Source organism: Thermobia domestica, chromosome 10, assembly GCF_964235325.1.
Source record: "Thermobia domestica chromosome 10, izTheDome1.hap1.1, whole genome shotgun sequence".
Taxonomy (NCBI): Eukaryota; Metazoa; Arthropoda; class Insecta; order Zygentoma; family Lepismatidae; genus Thermobia; species Thermobia domestica.
Genome location: NC_137463.1, coordinates 93,858,999 through 93,884,837, shown reverse-complemented (window position 1 = coordinate 93,884,837; position 25,839 = coordinate 93,858,999). Strand labels below are relative to the sequence as shown.

At 35.6% G+C, this 25,839-nt stretch overlaps 1 protein-coding gene across 3 annotated transcripts in view; it reads right to left on the bottom strand.

The window, feature by feature from the left end:
• The window catches only part of LOC145662571 (rho GTPase-activating protein 32-like), a 659,017-nt gene that overhangs the window by 222,898 nt on the left and 410,280 nt on the right, over positions 1-25,839 (bottom strand). For all 3 annotated transcript variants that reach the window (XM_081728260.1, XM_081728261.1, XM_081728259.1), the window contains 2 exons: positions 17,355-17,447; positions 178-277 (listed from right to left, as the gene is read on the bottom strand). In XM_081728260.1, coding sequence (XP_081584386.1) covers positions 178-277; positions 17,355-17,434 — 180 coding nt within the window. In that variant the 5' untranslated portion in view covers positions 17,435-17,447. The remainder of the gene's footprint in view (positions 1-177; positions 278-17,354; positions 17,448-25,839) is intronic.

Below are 25,839 nucleotides of genomic sequence, written 5' to 3'. Positions count from 1 at the left end.
TCTCTTACAAGGAAGCTTCTAAAATATTTGAGTCCGGAGTAGGCAAACAGAGTTCACAAATTTGCTTTCTGTCTGCTGAAAACTTCGGTATTTGTGAGTGTAATTTTATTTGCACCTCAAACTATCCATTTTATAAATGTCCACATTGTATTCTTTCCTTATGATACAAATGCTTACCTTCGAGACATACTTCGGGTCGATATCCGACAAGCCTCGAGAGCGACGACTTGCAACGTTTGAGCCTAGGTCAACAGCTGACCCAGGCATGCCTGATGTCCTGAAATGAAACAATATTTGAAAGTTCGTGAGATGGAATATATGTTTATATGTTTATGTTTCCATGCCTTATAAAGAGCATTATCATTATTCTATTCGAGTATTTATTACAACACATGCAACGTTTTCAAAACAAACACAATCTGTAACCTCTCCTTCTTTCCCAATGCGAATTTTCGTTTTCCAAAGACTATTCTGACTAATACAGTTTACATGATTGCTGAATCGTTTGTTAGAATTATATTAGTTACCTCGCATATACTCCCCATCCCTATGATGATGTTTCATCGTCTCCGGGTCACATCGGTTCTGCCCGGATCTTCGAGTAATGGTTCTGGGTCTCGATACTAAGTGCCTTCAGATCTTCCGGATCACGACTTTATGACCCGTTCCACCACTGGCATGCACACGTTTTACATTAATGTAATGTAGATGTGTTCATCAATCTTCTATCAATGTCAACTTAATGCTACTCCTTATAACAAAATATCGTGCTACCTAGTCTTAACACAAATACTGTCCGATCTTTTGACGGTGGCTATAATTCCGCCTGTACAGGCGAGTGACGTCAAAGGCGGTATCGTGAAGAGTGAGTCATTACTGGATGAACTAAGGAAGTGTAACGGTATCAGTTGTAAGTGTTCAAGATGGAATTGGGCGAGTATGAAAATCGTGTTGCTTGTGGCTGTGATAGCACTGCATAAGGTAGGAAAATCACCAGGAGAGATTTCCAAAACCTCCATTAGTTACAAACTGAAAAAAAAAACGTTTACCCCATTATCCAGCGCTCTGTTGGGACTGGAACTGTGATAGATCACCCGCGATAAGGAAGACCACGCACACTACGAACACCAGAACTTAATGGCGGTGCGTGTCCGACGAAATCCAGTTAGGAAACAATCAGTTATTGCTCGTCAGCAAAAGATATGTCTACGTCTGTCACGTTAAGCAGTGACCTGGGACTCTATGTTTACAAACAACACAAAGGACATCTCCTGACAAATGAACTGAAGACCCAGAGGCTCCTAAAAGCAAAGCGCTTACTTAAGCATTACGTAGTAAATGGCACTGTCGAATCCTTTTCACTGATGAAAAGATTTTCAGTATCGCGGAGACTTTCAGTGCCCAAAATGACAGAATATATGCTACATCCTCTAGAGAAGCTGGCGGAAAGGCTTCAAGAATCCAAAGGGATCTGGATCCTTCCTCAGTCATGGTGAATACGAAGGCACAACGGAACTCTACTTCTATGAAAAGGAGGTAAAAATGTCAGCCAAATTATACCAGAAGACAGTGCTTGAGAGACTAGTCAAGAATCTCACCAACACCCTCTTCCATGAACAGAACTGGAACTTCCAGCAGGACTCTGCCCCAGCACATAAAAAACGGACAACGCAGCAGTGGCCGGAGGCAAAGTCCAGTCTTCACTTCTACTTCAGATTGGTCTTCTGCAAGTCCGGACCTAAACCCTTTAGACTACAAATTGTGTTCCAAGTTTCAGGAGATGGCTTGTAAAGCGAGACATCCCAATATTAAAAGTTTAAAACGGTCTCTTCGGAAGGCAGCTGCAGATTTTCCAGTTGATGTATTCCGTAATGCAATTGATGAGTGGTCACAGACTTAAGGATTGTGTGTATGCTAATGGTAACCATTTTGAATAATTATTTGTTATTCTGCTTCCTAATGTATCCTTGTAACTCATCAGAATATTTCTAACCATTTTTTCCCCAATGTATTTAAAACTTTGGGACAGTATTTATGGTAAGACTGGGTGTAAAATATTATATTGTACTATTGCAGTGTAGTATGATCAGACGGGATTGTTCCTTTTATTTAGGAAGTCGTCTGGTGACCCAAGAAAACTGCAAACTGTTCCTTTTTAAGTCCCGTTTTTGGCTCGCAGTCGTGTAAGTCTAATTTTATGTGTTCTTAAATCTCATTGTTGTTTTCGTTTGGAAAGATATTGAAATTTTGTAAAATAGTTTAACATTTTATCGAACAAACGACGGTTCAAATTAAGAATATGGGGGCCACTTTTTGAAAATTTATAGGTAATTTTGTTAATTAAAGTACGATTAATTTATGTTACAGTGGGTTACAGTTAAGAATAACTGTTAAAAGGTAATGTAAAAATAAAAATTGAAGTAAGGTTAAATAAATAAAAAGAATAGGTTACTTTGAAAAGCTTTCTCACTCGCATAGACAGCAATATAACAATAATTATACCAACATAAATTTGTCAAATTATGCCAATTTGCCAAGTGTCTTTATATATATATATATATATATATATATTCTAAATCTGGTTAGCCTTATTGTAGTGTAATATATTGCAAAACAAGTTTAATCATATTTAAAGATTTCAGAGAATGATATTCCATGTGATTTGAGGAACCTAAATAACATAACATAAATCTACTCCAGCTTTAGCACATTAAGAATTAAAAGAAATTCAACGAGTTACATTTAATAGCATAATGTGACGTCATGACTTAAAGTCCATTAGGTCCACTAGATTTCGATGAACGCTAATGGCAGATTTATTGTTGAAGGACCAGAGGAGCTGTGTAGCCAGAGACTCATCTATATTCTACATCATATGGCGCTAAGTTCCATTTCTATTATCATATATTATCTCCTTCGTTTTTCTTTGTACTACTACTAACATTCATATGCTACCTTTACTAATATCAGGAAAACAAAACTTTTTATTATAAACAATTCTAAAATCAATAAAACCTTGAAAATTTACTATTATAACTAAATCTCAAAACTTAAACACTTTACCACAACAGCACGCGAGAGTTGAATAATGTATGGTCATCTCATAATTGTAACTCTTAATTCAACAATGCTGAGTTAACAAGAAAGAAAAAAAAAGAAAGATATGTACCCACCCGAGAATCGGACCAAAGCACCCTTGTGGCTGTAGGATTAGCGCGCAGGAAACTTTAAGTTCGATTCCGGATGGGAGTTCATATGGTTGCGATTCTACATTATGCTGTAGGTCTACGTCTCATGTGGCTTCGGTGCTGAAAGAGATGTTAACTCAAATTCAACCACCGACGAACCAAACAGCTATGTGCTGATCTTCGACTTTACGTGAAAGAAGCACTTAGATGAATATCTTTAATAATCTGTTTCCATATCTAACAAACAAGATCTGTAGCATACAGGAAGAAATAACGAGAAAAAGAAAATAGCCCCCCCCCCAGTTTTTGAATAACAAGAATAATTGAAGCTATTACCTGTATATTTTTGAAAGTTTATTGTAAACTCATGATATATCTTTCATAGTCTGAGTTCTGGTTGGTCCCTTCTCCTCCGTGTTCTTACGTTCTAGATATGCCTCTGGAGAAAAGCTTGCGATATACTGTATGTAATTCTGTTCCGTGTATCAATTGAAGCAGGTACGAAAAAAAAAATGCCCCAAGCACTTACAGAAGTACTGGAAACTTTACCGGTGATTCTTTCAGTAAAATATAGAATTCCAAACCAAAATTATATGTATATTATCCGTACTGAAACGCTAAATGAAGAGTCATGTAAGTAGAAATTGTTGTTTACGTCAAAAATGTTGTTCAATTGACTACACAGAGGCGAAGTGATAAAAGAAAGATAAATTATATGAATACTTAAAATACAGACTTGAAACAGTGAAAAAGCTTCTAAACTCAGAAGAAAGAAAACTTCCAGAATCTACTTGCACACATTTACACGCAATATGTTTACCAATAGGCGACATCCGGAATGAGATTTTCAGTCTTTAAAAGAGTGAAATTCTTTTACAACATATATTGGATAAATCAAATATAGAATAGCAGAGGTATTAAAAGTATTTACTGACAATATAAACTAACTTACGGGATACAAAACTCTCATACCTAGAAGCATACGTATAATTTAGGGACCCTAGACCTTTGTCCGGTGTCTATCAGCTCGTGGAACATACATTTGTATTGCTTTTTAAAAATGTGATATATTTGTGTGCTAAGATGTATTTGTTTACTTGTTATGCAATTATTTGAACTAATTTACTTCAGTTATTCTATGAATCCATGCGCTTCCTTAAGGAATGTTATCTGGCATGTGGTCATTTCAGTTAACGAGGGCTTGGTAAACACACACAGGAAGATGATAAAGTAAACAAAACGTTTCGATAAGGGAAATGTATATTAATATGAATTATTGTAATATGGAAGTTATATACGTCCGGTATAAATAGCTACAATAATTCAGACTACATCCGATATGTTTTCTTTTTAAAAAATCTCGAAATGAACAAATTCTGTGTGATTCAGGATACACTCAAAACATCTACTGCAGTGCTTTTGCATCGACGGATCTATGTATTAAGCATATAAAGAACGAGAAAACTGGTCCAATATGTTATTTAAAAGAGATAAGAAAATATGGCGTCTTTCTAAAGAATGTGAGATTTGCGTGTCCCTCTGGGAGCGAAAAGTGTTAACAGTCACAGGAACATTCAATGAATTGATAAGATAATTTTCAAAAAAAAAAAAAAAAGTTAATCTTGTCTTGGAAAGTCTAAGGTAAGACATATCCAAGAATATTAAAGAGGTGACAGAATATATGATGGAACATAAAAGTCGGAAGAGAAAAAGAATATTGCAATTAATGTATGATATTACACAGAGTAGGTAATCTTAGGTCAGAATGAGGACATTAACTTATAACTAAAGCCCGGATTATTTTTTTAAAAAAATACCTATGTAAATATCCAAATGTATATTTAGACAGAGCATATTCTCGAAGTGTTACATCTGAAGATGTATCTGAATCATTTTAATATATTTTTAACGTCCTAAATCAGTAGTTTTGCATTGGTCAAAGTAATTTTCCTGCCATCTGAATGAGAATATTTCTGTTAAAACAAACAAACAAAAAAAAAAAAAAAAAAAAATCGTCAAAGTCACAAGTGCTCACTACCACCACACACAGACTAAGAATAAATGGAAGATGTTAGCGACAACTTCAAACAGAACACCAGTCAAGTCTATCTAAAATCTATTCCTTGAATATTATTTACTTTAGCACGTGCCTGTAAATGTGTACCAGTTTCTTTTGTATATACCAGGATAATCCCGAAAGTAAGGTCACCAAAGCGCTGGGGACGTAGGGAAGTGTTCGTATGGCTGTTGGCAACACCGTTGTGTTTTTTCTACTCTCAAACATGCCTGCGCGCATCTCGCTGCGACCCACGACGCTTAGTCTTGACTTGCCAGCCGTTTGTAATATAATGAAGCTCCCGCTTGGCGCTACAGCCAAGTGCGAAGTGCGAGTACTTATTCAGTTTTTGCACACAAAAGGTGTTAAACCGATTACAATTCATCGCTAATTGACGGAGGTGTATGGCGAGTCGTCTGCAAGTGGTGTAGAGAGTTTGCAGCTGGTCGTACTAAAATTCACGGGGAGAAAAGGAGCGGGATACCATTAATTTCCTGCAAGACAGTCACGAAGGTTGAGTAAACCAGTGACTAGTACCTGTTTGGCATTGTAAGTTGAATGAGCATTTGGACGGAATGTTCTTTAGCAACGAAGACGAGACAAAAGATGAGGTCCAACGCTTCCTCAAATACATAAGCTGACATGATATGGACATACAAAAACAGCCACAGCACCTACAAACATGCATCTACTGAAATGGCGATTTTGTAGAAAAATAGATAAATGTACAGCGGGGGACACTTCTAAATGGTACAGCCATATGGAGATTTACGGCTAAGGTGTACCATTTAGAAGTGTCCCCCGCTGTACAAGGTTCAAAATGATGTATACATTATTGAAAGTAAATGTTTGTATTTCTAAAATGTAAGAAACCTTACTTTTGAAATCACAGATCCAGAATTTGCACTGTATGAAGTATTTTCTAAACACACCAAAGAAAAAGTGAAGTCGAAGCAGTGGATTTCAGGCAACAGTGACTAGTAGCGTATGTGCAAATTCATTCTGCATACAGTACACGTTGTAAAAGAGAATAGAGTAACTATATTTGTAACTACATATACATTACTTCTATAAAGAATGCCGAACGCCGATACAAACCTGTAAACATTTCCTAGTTCTTAATGGCCCTGATTTGAAAATCATTACAGAATAAATGTACACGGAAATATCGAAGGTATTAGCTAAATGCTATTGGAATTCAAAAAACTGAATACACAATTGTTATATTAATGGTCAGAAAGCTCTTTAATACCGTTGCTAACTAACTATAACGACACAAAAGCTATATTTCCATACCAATGATCACATTACGTGCATTAATTTAGATAAAGGCTTTCTAGCATTATTCAATATCCGTTTTCACTCATGGAATCAGTCATCGTAAACAAATATAGACAGCTGCTGCAGCTATAAACGACCCAATGAAATATTAAATAGCGTTTGATAATCTGGTTTATATCCGCTCTTGGCTTATATATATATCTATATATATCTATATCTATATATATATATATATATATATATATATATATATATATATATATATATATATATATATATATATATATATATATATATATATATATATATATATATATATATATATATATAGAGAGAGAGAGAGAGAGAGAGAGAGAGAGAGAGAGAGAGAGAGAAAATTTCAACCCTAGAAAGCCAAGAACGGATATAAACCAGAATATCAAACGCTAAGTGCATCTGCTCTAAATCGTTAAGTCCGAAATGGATATTGTTTCATATTATAATAATTATTGCTAAAAAGAAACATACCTTGATCTTATAAATGAACAAACGTACGCCGCAGCTTTCTGAATGAAAAGAAAGGAACCACCGCACTGGGTCTTTGACCGATCTCACTAGTACGACGTTCTCACTCCGCTAAATGAAGTGGTCGTCTAAGTAACATCTTCACTTGCCGACCGGAATTTTTTTTTTTTCTTTCTTTACGTTTCACAATGTTTTCATTCGATTACTTTCCTGTTTGATAAAGTCAATTTCATGTGCTTTCATACTAAGTAGAGATCCGATTTGTTTATTTTCTCGACACGTAAACGCGATGACATTACAATAGTTTCCACATAATTTTAGTTGTGACTCAACTCTTTATTGTAAAATTAATAAAATTAATTATCTAGAAATAATCATCGAGTTCTTGCTGCTTATACAACCCAACTTCGCACAGAAGTTTGGGTGGTTGCAGATGACTAGTTGTTATTTTAACTGCATATCAACATGTTTGAAAAACCGTAAAACAGATAACCAGGGTTTATTAATTAAAATAATTGTATAGCTAAGTATCTAGTAACATCCCCTTCCTAAGATCCGATCAAAAACTAACTAAACCTGAAACATCTTACAATAAAAAATAAAAATGGAATGAACTGAAATCTTTCAGTTTAACGTCCTACGATTATACCCATTAGGGTAACGGAGACGATTATTAAAAACCAAGTGAATGATGATGGAAGAGTTGGTGGAATGAGACAGTGGGAGTACCCCGAGAAAACCCAAGCTAACTTGGCCGGGGATCGAACCAAGGACCCCAAGCACCAGAGGTAAGTACTCTACCACTGAGCCACCATGGCAAAGATAATAACTCTAAGTAAAAGCACTTTTAAAATATTGGTTTTATAAAGTGCTTTTATTTTTATTTTATTTTATTTTTGACGGGGTTTAATGAAGAAATGCTACAAGCATTGTGAGCTCTTTTCAAGGTTGAGCTAAAGTTCTTCTGGATATCACGGAAGTGGTTCGCTATAATTCATTATAACCAGGAGCATGCATGATGTCACGTTGTCCCCGTGCCTATCTTTGTCCGCTGTATTTTTTACGAAATGGAGAGGAACCACAGATATTGTTTGGAAGTGAGGGACGACGTCCCCCGCGTTCCCCTTCAGTTTTACCCCTGATTATAACTGTAATCAATCGCGTTCAATGTTTTTAATCTTAATATAGTTTCTCCGTTTTACGCGCAAAAAATGTTTTAGTACATTTTATAAAAGGATTGTTTTAATTATTATTATTATTATTATTATTATTATTATTATTATTATTATTATTATTATTATTATTATTAAGGGAATTGTCAACGTTTATTACTCCTGCGAAACACGTTACACATGGTGTACCCAATATTAGAAGTACATACGAAAATACGCGAATCCGATTATCAACTATATCTATATCTATACACCGACAACTTTTGGGACGTGATTCCTGACACCAAGATAAGACAAAAAAGTATAGACCAATCTTGGTGCACAAATGATTCCTTTCGGAGTTACAGGCTGCCGAAAATATGAAAAAATGAACGTTAAAGGTCCATAGCTCCAAAACTATGCGACCTATCGTAGTCGGGTCAAGACTTCACTTACGAACTAATATGTGCCCTATCCAAAAATACGTTTCAGAATCCTGTGATACTCACGCAACAATTTTTATAGAGGGAGTTTGGTTAAGGGCATATAATTTGAAGTACTCAACAAGTATTTCTGTAAAAACTGTTGCGGAAGTACCGCAGTATTCTGAAACATGGATATCTGGATAAAGCACATACTAGTTCCTAAGTGAAGTCTTGACCCGACTAGGGTAGGTCCCATAGTATTGGAGCTATGGATCTTTAAAGCTCAGTTTTTCATGTTTTCGGCAGCCTAAAACTCCGAAAGGAAGCATTTGTGCACTCAGGTTGGTCTATAATTTTTGTCTTATTTTGCTGTCAGGAATCGCCTCCCAAACGTTGTCGGTGTTGTTTTGAAACGCCCTGTATATGATCCATTTATATTGTATGTGTAACTTTGAAACACAAAAACATTGAGCTTTCTCTATCGAAATAAACATTTAAGTTAGATAGTAAGTGCATTCGCTAGTCCCTTCTTTTTACGTATTTCTCAAAAATATTATATTGCAATTTAAGGATTTCGCAAAAATAATTTTGATATACCCTTTCCGGGAAGAAGTAAAATAAAGCGATATCAAAATAAAGAACTTTTAAGCAGCTCTACTGTACTGCAATCAAGATAATTATTTTTGTAGGCAGTTCCTGGTCGGTGAGCTACAAGAGCAATTATATTCTCATCAATCGAAGAGGTAAAAGCTAGAAATTAATCTCAGAAACAAGCGGAGTATTAATAATAATAACAACGATACTAATACTAACAATAACGTGATGAATATGGTATAGGTCGAAGATCAGAAACCAATGTAATAACTCTTTATTACATGCAGCAGTCAATTAATTTGCAGGAAGAAAAATGAGCCTACCTAACTGTGATAGATTCATTTCTGATATTAAACGCCAGTAAAGTTTTTTTTCTTTCCTTTTTCAACGTTCGGAAGCAAGAGATTACATATGTATATAATTGAACAAAGTAGAATATCAATTTTACTCTTGCAATCAGAATGTACAATGCGTAGAGTGCACTTTGCGCCCGTAGATTTAGCGCCCACATATAATATCGTGTACTTAGCGCCCAGAAAATATTTGATGCTTATCAGTGTGCTAGGGTTGACCAAAGAGAGAACTAGTTTATATGTATGAATGTAGTTTCGTACTCAAATCATCTATCCCATCCCCTCTCTTTTGACGACTAAAGAACAAAAATTTTTCACTTGAAAGATCCTGCTATACTTCCTGCACAATTGTCATGTCACTTTTAAAACCCCTTAGGCAAGTTGAAAGAAATGTGTTCATTTCTTTCTCTTCTGTTCATCACCGTCAGCTCTAACACTCTGATTTTTCATGTACATCTGTAATTATGTACAATTTAATTACGACTTAAGAGCATTACCATATCACCTATGAGATTTTCATATATGGATGTGAATTCATGTGCCAGCGTTATTTTAAAATTTATATAATTTTAAATAATAATAATTACACGCACCTTAATGCAAATAGTACTGCATGGAAAACAGCAATTATTTATGCACATTGCATAACTTCATTTCCTATCGTAAATACAGGGTGTCAAAAAATTCAAATGCCAAAATTTGCTGGGTAATTATTTATATCAAATGAAAATAAAACGTTCTAATGAACATGTGTGAAGTGTTATAAGCCGCCCTAAACGCAATCAATCACATTTTAAACCCTAGTTTAAAAATAATGGAACATATCGTAAGTAGTTAAAGAAATTCGGCAAGAACTAGTATTTCCTCTATCTAAATATCCATACAAGGATACACTTTTAACCCTAGGACCACGGGCGGCGATTAGGGGGGCAAAGGGGGGCAGTTGCCCCTCCACTTTTTGAAATGACCCATTAATGTATATAGTTTCATTTGGAAATATAAAGTTTTGTACGTATTATTGGTTCATAGAATACAAATGGTCCCATAAAATATTTGCCGTTCCATGAGTACGTATTGGTTATCTTTCCGTGAAGTTAAGAAAGCTACAGAAATTGCGTTTTAAAAATGCCACTAAAAATGGCCCCAAAATTAAGCTGTTGGAGCGAGACAATTCGAGCGTACTTTCATTTCATCTTACAAGGGCTCGATATGTTAGTAAGCCGCTCTGGATCTAATTGAGATATCATTTCGCAAGCAAAGAAGTCCTTCACAAGTTATTCTTTAATTGCACAAAAATTGACAGTTCTTTTCTTTTTTCTTATAGTAAGGAATGTTTTGATTTGATTTTTTTTCAGTTTAACATCCTGTTCAGCAGCGAAGCTATATGAGACGTGAACTTAATGATTAACGTAGAGTGCGAACCACGTGAGCTCCCTCCGGGAATTGAACCCAGGTCTCCCACGTCAAAGGTGCGTACGTTAACCGCTTAGCCACGAAGGAGCTCAGTAAGGAATATATAATTTTGCAGTGTAATATACGAGTTTAGGGGTGTACATATACAGTTTTGTTATACAATTAAATTTAGTAAATTCAACATAATTCTAGGTTTTAGGAGTATTTTGTATAACTGGAATGTGGAGTGACTAAGTATTGTTGAGTTTTGATGTATTCCAAGAAAATGAAAACTGTATCTAATGGCAACGAACATGTTTCGGGAAGCTGCAAAAGTATTTCTTTGAATGTCGTAGCATATGCTTGTAGTATTCACTGTCTTTCTAAGACTAATAACACATATAATAACATGCGTGGAATTAAAAATATAAGTTGTTCATTAATTTCCAGTTTCAATATAACTTTTGCAGAACAAGCCTTATTATCCATTACTATGATTATTTGATTAATATTATCCTTTCTATTTATTTGGTTTGCAAATTTGTTATTAAATAGGTCCCTAATCTGATCACACAATTTTCCAGACAGAATTTTAAGATACATGATTTTATGATTTTTTGATTTCATGAACAAGGAATCAGATCTCTTCTTACACCTTCGTTGTATAAGAGTACAAAGAGTTAGTATCTTGTGTTGCTCTTGTCAATTTACGTAACAAAATATGAAACAAGATATACAGTATTTTAACTGAAAAAGATAGTTATACAGTTATACAGCCTTTAGTCTATATAACAGCCTCCTAATAGTTATACAGCCTTTAGTCTAACAAAGTGTTACAAGCAACCAGGAAAAGTAACATTGACATACAAATACTATATTCAGATCATGTCTTGCCTCCCCACTTTTAACGTCCAACCGTCGCCACTGCCTAGGACTACCAGGTGGGTCCATTGCACTCGTACGCATACTTTCTTTAATAATTACTAAGGCTTAGTAAGTATTGAGATTCTATGACATTTCCCTGGTTGTGTTCTTGTATTATGTTATTTAAGTATTATTATTATTATTTTTTTTTTTTTTTCATTTCCGTGAGTTAAGTGATAGTTTTTAAAATTTATAGCATTGGGTACCGAGTGGGTCCATTAAACTCGAGCCTTAATGAAGAAATATGAGGACAGATTCAGAATAGATTGAGATTGTGGCTCGTAGCGGAGTGAACGTTCTGATAATCTTCTAACTGTCCCAATGAAGTCAGATATAACATATTGCAACTTTGTGTTATTATTTAGTTTGATTGATTTTATTATTTGCAATTTTGCTTATTTTAGTAGCAGCTTTTCTTTATTTATTCACTTATATAAGTTCATTGTCAGAAGCATAATAGTTGCTTTTGTCTATCAAACTGTATTAATTTTTCCATTGTATGCAGTTGCGTATCCAGGGGGAGTTTCCCGGGATATGAACTCCCAAGAACCAAAATTTTAAAAAGTTGCTAGAATAAAATCTAAATTTGCGCTTTCAGTCTCCACATTAACAAAAAAAGTTTTCCGGAGTAGGACACTGACCCCCCCCCCCCCCGAATAGAAATCCTGGCTTTGCCACTGATTGTATGTAAAGTTTTGTTTATTGTTAGTGTGTTTTGATCATTGCACATGGTAGACAAACAGATCACTAACAATACACGTCACTATTGATGGTAGAGGAGGAATATTTTTGGTAAATCAATAAACAATGAAGAAATTGATTCCCGACAGACGATAAGATATTAGCAGACTTATATACAAATGCAAGTGAAGTTTCTTGTTCAGGTACCCATTTTGAAATGAGACGTTGAGTAGTTTTCTTATCCAGAGGATTGGTTAGAAGTTTGAAGCGTAGCACTTATAGCTAATGCAAAAGCACGTGCTAATGCAAAAAGCAAAACTCCGGAGAAAAGCGATCCTACATGGGCTGCCTCATGTTTTGATGACAACATCGGCGCTATTAGAATACCTGATGATGAATTGTTCCTAATTTGTGAAGTTGCAGATTCTTCACACACTCTGCAATATAATTTTATTCTTACATATAATATGACTGTAGACGAACAATTTCTCATTTTTTGGGTGCGCTGTCTCTTTTGACAATATATTCCCAGTAAGATCACCCATTGCAAAACACAATGCACAGCTATCATGAAGTGGTCACTTCTAGAGCGGAGGAAAAACTCAAAGTTATCATATATTACAACACAACAAAATTACACGTTCACACTAACAATCATATGGCTCGCTGTTAGATTACAAAACAATGAACAAAATGGCCTATGACAGTATTTTACATAACTGATGTAAGTGGACTCAACACTTATGGTATTGTGTCATCAAAGCGTAATTTCAAACGAGAAACAGACATTTAAAAAGTTTGAAATGCCGTAAATTCTTCATTTCGTCTGGTTAGCAGTTCGCCAACGTTGAGAAAAAATCACGGAGAATGGAAGCTTCCCTATATACTGAAGAGGAACAGTCTAAGAAATTCTCTCCAGCAAAGAGGGAGCACAAAACAACTTTCTGCCGCAAATGCAAGCTACATGAATGTACTGACATGTAACATTTTCGAAGTGTAACACTCCGATTTTGATAAAATTTGGCAGGTAGATATTACACATGAAAGAAACGAATACGTGTTTTTTTCTTTTCTGGGGAAAACTGTTTTAAGGGGTAAAAGCCTCCACCCAAAATTTGGAGAAATTTGAGGTCCGAAAGACAAGAAGAAGTTAGCCGGAGTGAATGAAATTGTGCACAGATATTATAAACGTTAAATGATGGAATATGTGTTTCGTATTTTCCTGGGAAAAATGGTTGGGTGGGGCACAGACCCCTTCAAACCTTTGATCTCGAAATATCAAAAGCGCTAATAACAGTACGTCAAAAATGCCTACTGGACATGGAGAATTGCAACGAAACTATGTTTACATTTCATCACGACTTATCAAAGTGCTAATTAGTGTAGTGAAAAGTACCTAAAAAGACATGGAGAATTGTAAAACAATTACCTGAGACTAATTAATTTTTAAATTTTGTTACGCAGAAATAAGTTTTCTTCTTGCAAATTTCAATATTATACTTCTGAATAGTGTTTTACTTCATAATAAAATCTTCCTTTTGCAAAAATAAATAAATAAATAAATAATAATAATAATAAATAGGTTTGTATTTAGTTTTATGTCCCATGGTTTTGCCAGGTAGGCTAAAGAAGACTTGAATTTACTGATTTTAGTGGAATCCGAACCACTTTGGTCATTCAATGCTCTCCCACCAGGAATCGAATCTTGAACCTCATACGCCAAAGGCTTGCGTTCTTGCCACTAGACCAGCGAGGAAAGATAAAACAAACATATATGGGAATATGTAAATTAAACTCTCAACCAGACGTGGCTAGTGAGGGAAGTCGTAAGCCAAAGCGTTCCAGACAAGTCACACCAACACGAAGTACATACTGCAGCACTTGGGATTGGCGAATTTTTACAGGGAGAATGAGAAAGTCCGATTTCTATGGAATGGTGGACGGATTTGTTTTCCTTCTCTCTGACAAGGGTCAGAAGTGATGGATTACTTACAACAAATCGTACCAGAAGAAACTGAAGAATTCCTAATTTATTTTGATCAACATTACGCATCAGGTAGTCTCTGGAGTATGCGACTTTCATCTTATGGTGATCTTACGATTCAATTTTTTTGCTAGCCTCTTTTGTTTCCTCGCAACCTACCCGTTCATATAGCAAAATTACAGAAAGAGACACGAACGAGTAAATTGATAGAAGCTTCGAATTTGAAATTCCAAAAGGTTGAACCTGTCCATCCTTCCTTGTGGATGGACATTACAAAAGGATGAGGCCATGGTTTCAACTGCATCGAACAAGAGCAGCGAGATGAATTACCGAAGAAGAGAATAAAATGGAAGACGACTAGCCTTCAAAGGCGCTTGTTCAACTTAGTGATGGATTATTCTCAAAGAAACACCATACTCGTTCAATATCTGATTGGAATTGATTACTGCATAAGGCTGTAACTTTAGGGTATAATGTGTACAATAAGGTTCGTAGAGCGATTAACTTATTGGTTCGTAAAGCAACGTTCTTTTTATTATAGAACGTTACGTTGTTTTTCAGTGCTTGTAGTGTATGATATCAATTGCTTAACTATATAGATTTATATTACGCATAAAGTTGTGAAATATGTATCAGACTTAATGCAGCTAGCTTGTTAGATGTTTTTTTTTTTTTTCTGAAACTGTGTAATACCATATGATAATTTGACTTTTTCTTTTTTGGTATCGAAACCGATGTTTTATAGTCAGAGTTACCATATGTCAGGTTTTTACCGGGACAGTCCCGGTTTGAAAGCTCTTGAAATGAAATAAAACCTTGAGTAGGATAGAGAAGACAGTGATTGTATGAATGAAATGGTGGAATGAAGAAAGTGAGAGAAAACGAGAGAACTCCGAGTTTATCCATGCACGCAATGTCTGACTACCACGAAGCCCATTTGACGCAAGATGGGATAAAACCAGGGATCACATGAACCAGATGTGAGTGTTTCTACCACTGAACCACCGTGACCTCCATGAAGACTCTTATCCCGGTGTTTCGCCAGTTTACATTTTGTCCCGGTTCTCAGTCGTGAGAATATGTTCACCGTTTTTTGTATGCTTTATCCTCATTGCGGTATTCTAAATTACGTCTGTTTTACATAGTTTTCACATTAAAAGCTAAATATGTAACCTTAGTTTATAGTACATTTAAATATTGTAGAGCATTGCATACCACGGAGTACAGTTACATACATGCATACATATACATATATATATATATATATATATATATATATATATATATATATATATATATATATATATATATATATATATATATATATAACTACGTTTCTGCGTTTCACCCTTTCCCCCGGAGGTTATGATTCATTGAAGCGTCATAATCAGTGCTATTGGCTGGTCTCTCTGTCTCTCTCTCGCTCTCTCGCTCTCTCCCTCTTCATAACAGTTTTACTTAGTGGACGCTAAGTACACGGAACATGGATGTAAGAAAATAACAGGAATTAACGACCTGTGGAAAGAGTGGTAAAATGAACTGGACATCCCTGATTGTGAGATAAAATCAATGTAAAATTCCTTCTGTGAGCCAGAAACACTGGGCGCTAAGTCTACGGGCGCTACATGCACGGAACCGTACAATGTCCACAATTTTTAGTTTCGATTTTCGACAATACATCTTTTTTAAAAAATCTAATTCTGTCTTCATACGGCATCATGAGTACTAACATTTTACTTTAAAAAGAATCACCTTCTCTTTCTAAGCAATTTTTTTTCTTCGGGGAAATATTACAGCAAGAAAGGGCTTTTAATAACTAGCAGTAGTGTCACGTGTCCACTATATGATGGAGTTTGATTTGTATGGCGTGATATATTGAAGCCGGAAGTGGTACTGATTTCTGCCACTTGTGATTTTAGCAGACAGATTTGGAATGGAGATAGAAAATACTTTTCGGATGCGTAACTGATTGCGGACAACCGCTTCTCGCTATCTATTACCGCTTTCACTAAATAGCGATCAACGTTAATACCGGAAGTGATTGATTTCTGCCACTTCTGTTTTGAATAAGGGGTTACGAAAGACGCGAGTACATATTCTTAGACGGTAAATCAATTCCGAGAAACAGCTCCTCGCTATCTCTTGATTTTCTGCCGCATGTAGATCAATATTGAAACCGGAAGTTGTAGTGGATTTTTATCACTTCCGGTTCTAGCACTGAGTTAACGATGGAAATTAAATATATTTTTGGGATGAGCTTAATCGCTTGTCGGAAACCGCTCCTCGCTATGTATTTCTGTGTTCTACAGTGATCAACGTTAAAACCGGAAATGGTTGATTTTTACCACTTCCGGTTTGAGTATCATCTCTATCAACGAATTCGACTCCTAACAGTTGACAATCCCAAAGCTTAAAAGGACTTTGGGCAAAAGGTGTGTGACAACTCTGAGTCGACTCTGCAAAGGTGTAAATTAGGAACAAAACAAGATTCCCCTCACAGTTCTCTGAGCCTTCTGCAACAGAAACTACGTTGCCGGGCATCGTTTGGAACCAGAAGAACATAATCGAGCATTACCGCACCTGTCGCCATAGATTTTTGAAATTTGGTAAGTACAATTTGGTCACATTACGCGAAACGATCTCTGTATGTGGCCACACACACACATAAACACACACGCTACAAAACGTTTTAGGTATTTCCAATTGTAAAATGGCAATTTCAATTTGAAGTACGTTACACGTCAATAACCTACACTTATAAATATGTAATAGGTAGCACTAGCAAGTTTTAATGTCGAGAGCTGAGAAAAGTCTTTCTTACCTGAGATCTCTTAGAGGCAAAAGCTTCCGACGTTTGGGGGTGAGGTGGGAGGGAGACGGCCCATCCGACCGGCCAGACATGTCCCGGCATCCACTGCAAAACAACAAACAACACATTTAAATGACACATCACAAAAAAAAAAAAAAGTTACATTATACTCCATATCACATTTTATACAACAATCTACATTTTAGTCTGTTCTGTATTCCAATAGAGTTTGAGACTTTTAGTTTAATTTATCAAATGCGTATTTGAGCTTAAATATTTACATCTATATTTACAGACAATATATACAGTATTATACAAACCGTCTTCTATAACCACCATATATCCATGTGGTACACATAACATTGAATCAAAGTTAACTTCTTCTAGAACTAGTACAATTAAATAAAATACACTTTACGTCTCACGCTTTGAAACTGGAAGTAGAAAATATCAACAACTTCCCCTTTCGTCAGTGTTGCGATGGCCACGATATGTTTACTTGAGATGCTGAATCGATTGCAAAAAATTGCTCTAGGCTATCTATTGCCATTTTTGTACTACGGCGAGAAACGTTGAAATCGGAAATTGCTAATTTCAACGACTTTAGGTTTGAATATCAGGTTAACGGAGAAGACAGATGGACGGACGGGCACAGCCGTTCTATTGGACTTCCGGCACTTATGTATAGGAAGGTTTGGAAGCCTAAATAATTGGTGGAATCAAAATATGGGAAAAAACAAGAGGGCCACAAGAAAATCCACAGTCACGATGCTATCCATCATACACTCTTGCGGCCGAAAGGTCGAACCAGGAACCCCTGGCACCACAGGTGACTTCTCTACCACTGAGTCGGCGTGTTCCCTCAGCTTTACTGCTATCCATATAACTATTGTTGTATTCCGTCCGTCCTTCGTTTTCCCTTCACCATGTCTTCTACCACGCTCCTCAGAACACAATTTCTAATCCAATTAATACTTTGATCAAAATTTTCCGTGTTTATTTTTTTCCAACACGTTTTCCCCCTTACTATTCCAACACTTCTTCATTGGTCTTTCGTGATACCTACTTATTCTATCAACACTTCTCAATAGACACACTTTGACTTTTTTTTTTTTTTCGTAACATTCTAGCTTCTAGAAGGAGAGAATAAGCAAAATGGAAGTGAGCACTCCAATATAAAATGAAATGAAATATGGTATTTAGTGAAGTGTTCCGTGGATATAGCCTAAGGAGACGACTGAATGACGGTAAAGTTGGTAGAACAAAAAGGATGAACTGAAGGAAACACACCGACTTGATTTAATGACATATAAATTTACATTGCCTAACATCGAACTATAAATTCTTCGCAATAGAGATGAATGTTCCACTCTGCCTGTATCCAATGAAGCATTTGTAGGTGATAACACTGATCGGAGTTAAAGTTTTTTTTTTCTGCACAGAGGCTACACGAAGCAGATCCTATTGATTAAAGTGGTATTCGAACCAATATTCGACTATATCTGAGGCAAATATACTCTCCACCACCATCAATTGGACAACATGCACTAAAATCACACAAGTTATCCACTTGCACAATTCCAACTCATTTGGACGGTCATTTCAGGACGAGGATCCCGTCTGATTACGGTTTTAGTAACCTTCTCCCCATATCAAAGGAAACCTGGTTCAAATTCCTAAATCCATTCCAACAAGTACTGTAAGCCATAACTGAATATTGTAAATATACGACAGCTTTTAAAATTCAGCCAGTATGAACATGACATTTTCGTATTTATTTATTTATTTGCAGATTTCGCAAGTAAAGTGAATAGCTACAAACACAAAAATATAGTTACATTATTAATACCGTACTTATCATTAGTACCGTAGCACTAACGACCATAAGTGTCAATTTGTGTGTCATGTGCACCTTCTATGCAAATGATTCAGAGCTAGAAGCCGGAGGAATATACTAGGCCACGAATGCAGAAGCCCGGTAATAGCTTGCATTCATCGAATTTTCATTACTACGTACAGTATATCCTGTCTTATATAGCATTAGCGTTGAAGATACACTTAAAACACCAATCAATCCAAACTCTAGACACTGATTCTTGTTCTTTTCATAGTTTTTACAAGACGAGTGGTGAAAAGTTATTTTAACGAGATCAATGGGACTGTTTCCTATAGTTCGCTGAGGCAGGATATATTTGACTGAAACGCCATATATAGAACAAATAAAATCAAGTAAAATAAGAATGAAAACAGTTTTATTCTTCATTCGTTCAATACTCTCTAGTAAATTGTTGGGGAGGTGGAACCAAAATTGATTTTCTTTTTTCTTTTATTTTTCCAATGAGTCACCTGCATGATTCAAGTTTGTGGCCAAGAGAGAAACGACAATAACAGGATGTCACAACGTAATCACGTTAGAGCTATTGGCCAGGCTTATCATACTCACGGGAGTGTTGTGTCATCAACGAAAGGGTAAATCTTGCAAGTAATCAAAAAAATTGCCGCTGGCGTTTCGCATTACCATAAAACAGTAATTACCTCTTGCATATAGCAAGTCCGCCTTTCACTCGCACGACTACTCATTTTATCCCTCTTTCACTCTCCATAACATCAATGCAGTTCCTTCACGCTGTCCATATTTTATGACATCCTCCATCAAAGAAATCGTTTGCGATCTTGGTGTTAGGCTGCCTGCTCTACGACTTAGAAATTCCGGTTCATTTATTTAAAGGCGCCAACTACTCCTTATTAAACTTTTCAATAGATGCCAAGAATATTGATGATAATAAAGTAACAGTATTTGATATTAAAAAAAATATTTTAATATCAACTGTAGTTTGTACTATTTATCACTGTAATTTTACAGAAACGCACTGACAGGATGTTTGGTAGTGATTCCATGGCCAATTTCCCTGAAAATAGCTTACAATGTGGACAGTGAGCGGGAAAAAATGAAATAAAATTTGTGAGTTTTACGTCCCATGGTTATGCCGGCTAGGCTAAAGGAGACGGTGATGATGAGAGATGAATGAAATGGTGGAATGAAGTGGGAGGAAACGGGAGAACCCCGAGGAAACCCACGCACACGGTGTTTGTCCACACCAAGTTCACTTGGCGGGTTCCTTTCTGATTTGCTTCTTTCAGCGATAATCATAAACATTAACACTATTTTAACGGAGCTGATTGTTTGCTCAAATCTTTTATATTTAAGCTATGTTTACATGCATTTTGCTTAACGACTCATTAAATTTTTAAAAATAACTTAGTTAAACAATTGTTAACCGTGAATATTTAATGAAAACTAGTATAAATCTTTCTGAACATAAAACATTAATGTGCGACAGATTTTAACTTCGACTTTTAGCAGCTCCACACTTTTTAAAAGCTTCCTTGGAATACAATTAGAAGTTACACTGAATGACTGTCTCTCGAAAATTGTAATTGAAACGTTATAGATTATGATTGCCTTTTATCACTCCGGAAGATATTATATCAAGGACACCAAAAGACGAAATTCGGTGCTGGAAAACTCTAGGTCATTTCGGAGTAGTTATAAAAACTGGCTAATATACGTATTTGATTTAGTACAATCTTGTCAGTTCGTTGCATTTGTTGCTAGAAAAAAATGCTCAAATCTCTTGTGGAGAATTCACAAATTTGTAACCGTAGGTCAAGAACGACGTCACAACTGATTTTTCGAATCAATAACATTGTTGGAGATTACGGAAAAATCCCAGATTATATAATTAGAAATCACGAAAGACTCTACAAGATTGCTTTGTTAAAGGGCAAGTATAGTCAGCATAACTCTGGAAAATCCCATTATTATTAGATTTATTATTATTATTATTTCTACATCCAATGAATACGGAAAATTTGAGTTCTCACCGGAAATCAAACGCGGAACCGCGGAACCATTCGGTTACACAGAAGTCTTTAGCATATCGTATCGCACCACAGTTTGCTCTACACAAAGTTTGATGCAAACTAAAAACTGGACAGTAAATTGTGATGTCTATGACTATAATTTATTGGCAAGGCGAACTATCTTTGCGACAAAAAGACAATTTATCATTGTTTTCCCCTTAGGACAAAACTATCCTCTGTCGATCTCGCATAGACCCTCTATAGTTCTATGATAACTGACGGATACGTAGGTTCTCAGTAATACATAGTCACAATTTAATCCACTACGAATCATGCTCCATATTACTGTAGACTAGTCAAATAGATCATACGACTAAGGGACTATGAGCACCTTGACATTTTATTGGAAATAAAGTGACTTTCTAGATTCAACACTCAGAAAGAACTTTAGGAGCAGTGACGACAACCTGAAACATTATAAAATCCCAGTTCGGGAGGCAAAAAGTCCCATTTGGCCTCTGCATTTCCCACGTTATACTAATTACAAATATGACAGAATATGAAAAATGTAACTTTCGTTCTCAATTTTTACAATAAATCCATAAATTTTAATCTTCTATCTTTAGAAATATGGAACAACTAAGTTCATAACTAAGAGTCACGATACTGGAGAAATATTTCGTTCTCCACGTATTTTGTGAGGAATTCTTACAAGTTGATTCTTTCTCGTTCCGTATTTTGCTCTTTTCATTCATTTATTCATTTACTTCTTTTTGTACTTCTTAAATATTCGATTACAAATTACGTTTTCTGGCGTTCGGCTTTTGAGCATATCATATGATTAACTCAATTCACAAACCACTTCGCCACTAGCATGTACTTTTCCGACAGCAAAGGAAAAAAAACTTCATGCAAAGGCTTCGATTTTGACGATCAACATTGATTTCGCGCTTTTTGATGACTCAGTATGTCTATTTTTCGTTAGTAGAGAATTTTGTTGATGTGAATTTTATATACGATGAGCAGTCAAAAAATTTCCGGAATGTTGTTGCAGTTTCGGTATTTGTGTGATGCAATAACGATGAATCTTATAGAGTACGGTTCTTAGGTTTCCTAATCATGAATATGACAAGTGTGAACAGGTCATAACAGTCAATTTACGAGTAGTGTAGCTAAACGGAGGTGTATGTGGTGAGCAATTGGTACAATGTAGCAGCTCGAGCAATGCCAAACATCAAGTTCATGTGCAAATTGAGGAAATCTGCTTCAGATTTGATAACCTTAAAATCAGTTTACGGCGACAATGCTTTAAGAGTCTTCATCCCGTCGAAATTAAAATACCGCTAATTTTACACTAATTATGTGATATCTTCAAATAGATAAAAGATAATTGAAATATGGAACAAGAGCGCCCTAGACAATATTATTTTGCGTGAGGTACGTTGTCACAAGTCATCTAGTGGCTTTCCGTTTTCAGCTGTTTAAAAACGCGAAAATACATGCCGATTTTCAAAATGGCTCGAAATCGAAAGCAGATAAGTGAGTCGTAATAACGGTTTCTCATGTAAAATAATATTGCCTAGGGCGCTCTTGTTCCACATTTCGATTATCTTTTATCTATTTGAAGATATCACATAATTACTGTAAAATTAGCGGTATTTTAATTTCGCCGGGATTAAGACTCTTAAGAAAAACAGCACCAGTACTCGTTTCGCCATCGTAGAGGACGTCAAAACAAACGCGACGGCTGAACCATCGGAAGATGCCAAAAGAGGACTTTTGTCGCTGTTTCCAGCAATGGCAGGAGCGGTGGAAAAAGTGTGTGTATTCCGAAGGTGTCTACTCTGAAAGCGATTAAGTATATGCGTACTTATATTGTGTTAATAAAGAGCTACAATAAAATTTCGGGAACTTTTTGATTGCTCCTCGTGTATGTGTGCATACGAAAAATCTCATATAGGTTGTTCTTTATCCATTTCCGAAAAATGAATATAAAAAAATCCCAACAAATGGGATTTTCCGACGGGTTGGCATCACTGTCTAAGGAGTACCTTCTTTTCTGCCCTTCTATCTTCTCATAGTTACTTCAAGCTCTAGTAAAGAGTTCACAAATTACATACGTCAAATTGTTTTACACAAATTAAATACGTCAAATTGTTTTATAGTATTTGTCCAGAAATATTCGTTTTGCTACGCCCTCTTTTCTTTCGTTGAAATGAAAAACACATGAAGTGTAATTATAATATTATCTATTAACGGGGTTGAAACATCTTGCTTGCAAGTACTAACCAGCCAAAAAAAATCTACTACACGGAGAAAAATGCATAATCCAGTCGGCATGTAAATGCTGTTTCTACCAGGTTATGCGCGTCACCACATTAAGTAATGTAGTTTCATCCGTAGTACGATCTACACCACCGTCCAGCGAAAATTTTGTATTGTGGGACCACCATTTTAAATCTAGAATTAACGCCATACCCATTCCGACAGTGGTAACTTACGTATGTAATGTTGTTACCAACTTCCTACGACTGTCCCTTCTTGCTTCTTTCTAAATCTGTGACTCCCTACCTTACGAGAGTAATAAGACGTCATTTCATTCTGTGAGAAGGAAAGAGAGGAAAGATGTTTTTAAGACGAAATCCAGACGCCGAACTCCAGACTTGGCATAGTGTTACCACCTGCTGTACTTTTTTTTACACATTACATTACATTACTTAAGAAGCGCACCCGAGTAAATACGATGTATCCACACGGAAATCCTAGTCCTTTTTTTCTCAGTGTAGCCACACTATTTTGCAGTCACAAGTGTTTACACAGATTTCACTCGAGAAATGTAAAAAAAACTGGCGAGTAGTCGAGCAGGTGAGTGGATTTTTCAAGCCCTATCTAACATTAATAGATCATATTATTAGTGAAATCGTAATATTCCTTGCACTGTCATGTATTAGTATTGTAGTTTGTTGCTATTAGTGAATAACATTGAAAAAGAGCTCCATTCATGGACTCAAAACGTACCACATATTAAAACCTTTTTGAGGATGTAAATTGGTGTGTATTTTCCACAGTAAGTTTATAATATTGTATTGTTTTCTGTTTTTGTGTTAAAAGACGAATTTGAAAGTTAATTAAATATGCAACAGAATAACTTGCTAGCTCCTTTTGAACATACGCTGAATTTCTCCAAAACATCGGAGTAAAGGTCAAATTTTCAATGGTAAACCAGGAAGACATAAATTTAATTTGCTACACTGTCTATACTATACACATAATTCAACTCGCAGAGTAAATTATGGCCTGCAATTAATACTTCAAAAATAAACTTTTTAAAACAGCATTTTTGACCTGACAAAAATTGTTGTCCTATCACAACGTTATAAGCAATCATTCATACACACACACAAAATAACAGAGTATACAAACACGTTTGCAATATAGTATCTTAATAGATCACCGTTATTTATACCTATAAACTTCTGGTACTTTTTCTTATGTGTGTGTGTGTGTATATATTTGAGCATGTCTTTCGTCGACAGTGCAAACCATCACTTACAATAATGAAACTAGGACTTCTAAGAATAATTGTCGGCCAACCCAATCAAATGAAAGAAACACCTCAACAACCTGCGATTAAACAAAACACGGGGAGAAAATTAATAACTACATTCACAAAAACAAGCAAGCACACGACATCCTGGTAAAATTTTAAAAAAGAAAAAAAAGAAAGCGAAAGAAAAACTTTTTTTGTTACAAGGTCAACAAGATTCCAAAGGGGCTCTGCTACATCCTACGCACTATCAAATTTTGACAGCATCACTATAGTCATGTTCATGTTCTCCCAATATCTTTGTACACGATACACTTGAATACTTATTATCTTCTGGGAGTGTCAACAAATTGTTTCTTTTCTTACTCATTGATCGTGCACATGATTCTTTTTTAGTATAGAGATGAACTTATGCACGAAATTTGAATACCTCTATATGCGCATCTTAATGAACTATCCTACCCTTTTTCCTTTCTTTCTAGGTCAAGTATCAAAAACGTTGAAATCGTGTTTAATTATTTTAAATGAGAAGTCCAAATACCAAACTTTATGTTCCTAACCAATGCAACCGTAATCTCATTCTATCTTTTCTCAAATATCAAAAAACACTGGAACCATTTTTTTTAAATGAAGTCTAAATGCTGGATTTCATGTCTGTAAACTCAAGTCATTCCGAGATATGGAGATCTCATTAAAATAATTACAACCCTGCTACTATCCTTCCATTTCTTTTCTCCCTTCTACGTAAAATAAAAAGGCTGGGCTAAAAAATGTGCTTAATTATTTTAAATGAGAAGTCCAAATATGTTTCTAACCTTTGTGATTTCGAGACATGAACCTCTCTTTCCTCCTTCCACGTCAAATTTCTAAAAAATCTTTCCTTGATCGTGCCTTACATCACAAATTCTATGTACTGTTCAAATTTTAAATTTATACTGTAAGCAGTTTGGCCTAGGTATTGATCAGTCAATCAGATAGGCAGTGGCGGGTGGGTCTTGAGGAAAGCCTTCCAGTAACATTAACATTTTATCACTACAATCTATTAGAAGAAAACTTAAAATTTGTACTAATTCTTGTTTACAGCTT